This window comes from Sycon ciliatum, chromosome 8 (genome assembly GCF_964019385.1).
Source record: "Sycon ciliatum chromosome 8, ocSycCili1.1, whole genome shotgun sequence".
In the NCBI taxonomy this organism is placed as follows: Eukaryota; Metazoa; Porifera; class Calcarea; order Leucosolenida; family Sycettidae; genus Sycon; species Sycon ciliatum.
The window spans coordinates 29,540,077-29,545,684 of NC_088650.1; the positions used below are offsets into that span (position 1 = coordinate 29,540,077).

General features: G+C 48.0%; 1 protein-coding gene across 1 annotated transcript in view; it reads right to left on the reverse strand.

The window, feature by feature from the left end:
* Window positions 1-751: 751 nt before the first annotated feature.
* Window positions 752-5,608, reverse strand: part of LOC135822644 (uncharacterized) — a 10,548-nt gene continuing 5,691 nt past the window's right edge. Inside the window, exons 4-8 of the mRNA XM_065335451.1 lie at window positions 5,132-5,327; window positions 4,460-4,691; window positions 3,054-3,189; window positions 2,424-2,570; window positions 752-1,261 (exon numbers count right to left, since the gene is read on the reverse strand). Of these exons, the coding sequence (XP_065191523.1) occupies window positions 1,190-1,261; window positions 2,424-2,570; window positions 3,054-3,189; window positions 4,460-4,691; window positions 5,132-5,327 (783 nt within the window). The 3' untranslated portion in view covers window positions 752-1,189. The remainder of the gene's footprint in view (window positions 1,262-2,423; window positions 2,571-3,053; window positions 3,190-4,459; window positions 4,692-5,131; window positions 5,328-5,608) is intronic.

The following is a 5,608-nucleotide window of genomic DNA, read 5'->3' on the forward strand; positions in this document are numbered from 1 at the left end:
TGTACCGTGTGTGTGTGTACAAGACCGCCGGAAGCTGTTTTAGATTGGTCCGGCCATACAGTTTGTGTATGATAGCGGGTAGTAGGGTGGTACACATAACCTCCTCCTCTGCAGTACAGTCAGACCTCACTTAACCGCACACATCCGTTTTCAACAAAAAATATCCGGATAGGCGAGGGAACCGGATAATAGAACACACATACTGTATGTAAGCATGGCATATGCTGTAAATTGGTAACCAACGGTTTTCTTCCGGATGGCGAGGGATCCGGATAAACGAGGTCTGACTGTACTAGTATACATGCGTTGGTGGGCAACAAGTAGGCTCGGTGATGACTTGACGGCACCCGCACCGGGGGTTCCGGTGGGCCTGAATGGCTGATGCTCACAGCGGACACTAGCCGTGCACTGCATTGCAAGATGGCCGACGTCAGCAGCTGTAACACTCAAAACACTGTAACGGAGATGAGCAAACATCAAGTTATCAACGTGTCTGTGTGTATGCAGACATGATGAGATCCGTTGTGCTTGCACTACAGTCTACTACACCCGTTTCTGTGTGTATGCAGACATGCCGAGATCCGTTGTGCTCGCACTACTACACCCGTTTCTGTGTGTATGCAGACATGATGAGAAACTGTTCATATCATGTCTGATTGCAGTGGCGGGTGGCTGCTGTAGTTCCCCGTCCAGAGACCAGCTATGACCGGTGTACCCCGGTGTATCAGAGCCAAGGAGCAAGATACACACATAGAGGGTGGCACGACCGCGCCATTCAAAACGGGCCTGGAAATCGTTGTTAAAGCAAAATACGGCTGACAGCTAGAAATCGTGCTTGGCGCAGGATTTCTACTGGAAGAAAACTAATAATAAAACATCTCAACAGCATCATATACACGTATGGCCACATCCCAGTAAGCACCCACAAGCAGAGTGCAGAGATGGAGGTAGGTAGCCAATACATGTCAGCAGGGTTTTTTAGCTTGCCTCGCGGCATTGCGTCAGCGGTCTAAAAAAATGAAATTGTACGTGTGAAATAAAACTGAAGCTACTCTCAAGTCTTGTTGATTGCCATCTAGGTGCCACTAACCTAGAAGAGCGTTGTCGTGAGTCGGTATGATATGCTGGATAGGGAAGAGGTGTGTAGTATGCCGTGCATAGTGGACAGCTAGGCGACACGCCGTCAGAGCTATACGTCCATTCTGCTGAACCGCTTCTTGTCCACAACGCCCATGTACACCTTGGCGCGCTTGTCGTACACCTGCAAGTGAGAGGGAGAGGGAGAGAGAGAGAGAGAGAGAGAGAGAGAGAGAGAGAGAGAGAGAGAGAGAGAGAGAGAGAGAGAGAGAGAGAGAGAGAGAGAGAGAGAGAGAGAGAGAGAGCACACGCACACATGCCCGCACGGGCAAGCACATACATGTACACACAAAACAAACACACAAAAGCATGAACCCAGACGTCAGCACAAGGCAAGGTCATGGAGAAGTAGCCAATACCATGACATATTCATGCAAACCACCGCAGCCAGTCAGATCCTAATACCGGTATGACATTCAAAATAACGGCTTGCCCCCAGCCAATACTGCAAAGCGATAAACTTTCGCGGCGCGCAACTTCTGCGTTTTCAAGAATTGCACTGGTTCACAATGAGAAACTTTCGCGATGTGATCTCTTCAGTTGGATCGTGTACTGTCTAGAAGCAATGTACAATGCAGTTTGCAGTGATTTATATTCGCAAATGTGTGATACCGTAGTGTCTTGTATTAAAGCCTATCTCGAACAGAAGCCTGTCTTTAATACAAGCCTGATTTTCAAGATACACAGTCGGCACATAAGCCTGGTTTTAGTGTTGACCCACATAGAAATACCTGGTTTTAGTGTTGACCCACATAGAAATACCTCAGTCCTGGTTTGAATAGAAGCGTGATGTGAATAGAAGCCTAGCCCTTACATCGGCTTCTCCAGGAATAAGCCCGGCTTTAATACGCGACATTACGGTAGTCGCAAAAATAGTGCAATCTAATCTCTAGCGAAAGTTTCTTACTTTACAGTACCCTGCATAGTTGTGTGTGTGCATGCGTGTGCGTGTGTGCATGCGTGTGCGTGTGTGCATGCGTGTGCGTGTGTGCATGCGTGTGAGTGTGTGCATGCGTGTGCGTGCCAAATACACAAGACACTCTTTCTTCCAGGTTCCCATCTGATGTAACAAGCAGAAAACAGTATTGCACCATGAACAAATCTTGGAATCTCTCCAAACAAGTATCAATTTGCTTTTGGAGAATCCTTCAAATAAAGCCTTAAAATAAAACAAAATAAAATAAATAACACGAGCAACCCGACTTGGTCAGCCTTTCTAGTTCTGCTGTCCCATACAGCTTTGACATGCTCCCAGCTGCCTGTACAGCACAGTGCACACCACCCACCTTTAGAGCACCTTTGCTCTGCCGAAGCATTGCGCAACAGTCTGTTCCGACATGGCAAGTGACGTTGGCGCACATCTTCATGTTGCTGCAGAACTCGGGCCGCGTACACTGCGTGGGCCTGACGAACTGGTGCTCAGTGAAGCGAACCTGTCGGCACGTGCACATACATACACAGACACACACACCTCACGTCTTGTATGTGTATAGTTACTGAGCTTGTTACATCATAAAACGAAGCAATTCTGGAAACGAGTCGTGACAGCAATCCATCAGGAGTTGCACGCTCTCAGGAGCTACAAGACTTTTGAGCTACCAATTGTCGCTTACTATAGTATACGGCACTGTTCAACCTGACACCTGTGGAAAATGCATCAAAGTCGTAACTAGGCAACTAAGAAATAAAAAGAATGGGCCGTAACAGAAGGGCATGAATCGTTACATAAGGCAAGATCTGCAGCACATTATAAAATAGGCCAAAGATCATTGCAGTTGACCCAGAGGTCAAATTACATCAGCGCTATGGGGAAAAAAACTTAAGAAAGAGGAACCTTTCGCAAAAGAAGAAAATTCACGGTGAGGGAAACAGACTTTGAAACCTTTTTTTTTTAACGGCTCAGCAGCAGTAGTTACCTTTCCCTTGACATCGGACTTGAACTTGCGCCACTTCTTCTTGAAGCGAGCCTGCAAGTGCTTGAGGCGATCCTGATTCTTGGACTCGGCCAAGTTGGGCATATCGTGGAACACGGCCCTGCCTTCTGATTCACACCTGACCCAACAAAGCAACAATGCTACATCAGTGAAAAGCATAATAATTATTATTATGTCATAAAGAGTTCCAATCTATCAAAACTGTGACCTTTACAGGGTAAGTTTAACTCGGATGGTGAGCCAATTAAATTATGGTGAAAAAAGGAGAGTGGACAGTTAGTCATAACTCGTAACATTTTGTCCTCCTTTTTTACAAGGTAAGCTTCAGGATTAACAACACAGAAATAATCAATACATTTTTTTAAGTTCACGGTTCGCTTGAGACTGAGTTAGACTCAGTTTTCAACATCCATAGGAACCCCACCACCCTGCGAAGATCTAAGGCGCAGATGCGGTGGGAGGTGAGTAGATCCGCCCATCAGCAAAGTGGTCAAAGACTGAAAATGGGATCTATACATTATAGCACATGCAGTTCTCTATCTGGTGGCAGTCAACATGCACCGAACATTGCACGCCCCACAGCGCTGCAAACAGCCCTGCCATATCTTGCAAATCCATCTCCTCTCGCCCCAACAGATCACACCCCACGCCTAGTCGATGGGTAGCGATATCTTGCTAAGCAGACTGGTGCATTAGATCATGTTTGGCATATAGCCGATGACAGACAACAACAGCTTCCTGGATCGTGACTCGAATGTCGTCGTTCCAGTCGCTCAACCTGAAGATGTCCGCTCCAGAGCCTGGCGAGTGCAGGAGAGACGAAGCTCGAGTTGCTGTATGTCATCGACAATGCGCCATGCACCAGCTGATGCACCAGCCCGCTTAGCAAGATATCACCACCCATCGATTAGGCACGAGGCGCGACCCGTTGATAATGGTGAGAGGATATGGGTTTGCAAGAGGTGACAGAACTGTTTGAAGCGATACGGAGCGTGCGATGTTCGGCGCATGTACTCCACCAGGTGACATGATTATATAATGAAAGCAGTTCTATTTTAGTGGAGAGAGAGAGAGAGACTGAGTGTGTGTGTGTGTGTGTGTGTGTGTGTGTGTGTGTGTGTGTGTGTGTGAGAGAGAGAGAGAGAGAGAGAGAGAGAGAGAGAGAGAGAGAGAGAGAGAGAGAGAGAGGGAGGGAGGGAGGGAGGGAGGGAGGGAGGGAGGGAGGGAGGGAGGGAGGGAGGGAGAGAGAGAGAGAGAGAGAGAGAGAGTTGGCAAGTGCCTGTATGTGAAGCATGCCAGCCTGAACCCAAATTGAAAAATTCCGGCCAATGCATGAATGAATAGATGTGAAATGCATCAAGAAACATCACTCTACACAAAGCCCTTACTTCATGAGATCCTCGATGAGAAATCCTGCTTCGGGTAAGTATGCAAGAAGACCCGTCTGCAGGGCAGCATCTGTTTCCTGCTTGCCGTCCAGCATTCCCCATGTGCGGTACTCCCGCTTCACAGCCGACAGATCCGAGTTGAGCGTTCCGTCGGCTCTCCATATGACATCACGGACATACTTGTGATGCGGCAGTGCGGTGGACTCCTCGGCGGAGTGCTTGCGATCAACATCTACGTGCACAATCGAAACACATGGTTGTAAAAAAATTGAAACACGCACGCACATGTGCACACGTACAAACAAACGATATGCGCATGCACGTACACAGACAACAATGAACCACATTGTGTTACGGGTGACGTGTGGGTCAAATCCCAAATGACTTGCTGAAAAGTATATAAACACAGCACAAGAATCGGCAGCAAGACAAACACAGTTCAGTTGAGTTGCACAATGCAACTGTTTCACATTACAATTTACAGAGGTTCAGTCACTACGTCATCATTCGAGGTGTTTTGTACTGCAAGCATTGGTATGATGTCATTCGGATATATTCTGCAGTACAATAATGTCATTCATATCATCTATGCATGGCCTTCAGGGGACAGCGACAGCGTCCCCTACCCTCAGTGCCAGCCCCTGAATCGGAGCAGCCAGGGTGCTCTCTTACGCTGCACAGAGTCCTCGTTGTGATCATAGACCTTGTCGGAGAACTTCTTCAGCTTGGCATACTTCTGATAGGTCCACGGGAACGTCGGGTTGATGTAGTGCAGAATTAGCGGGCCGTCAAAGTTATGCCGCACCTCGTGGAAAGCACCGAAGAAACGGGTCACCTCCCATGGGCAAATGTTGGGGTACAGGCAAACCTGAAGTAAGACAATACAAATGAAACCTGATGCACTGCTACCCCCAGGCCAGGCAAGGGGGGGGGGGGGGACACACTTCATACGCGTGCACACAAAAATTCATGGTTCGCTTGAGACTCAGTTGCATTGAGTTTTCAGCATCCGTAGGAACGCCACCACCCTGCAACGATCAAAGGCGCAGATGCAGCTCCTAAAGCAGTGTACAAGATTGTGCTGAATTTGGCTACGCAACAATTGCACTAAGACTAGCACAGCTCCCGGCTACCGCACTGGCTTGCACC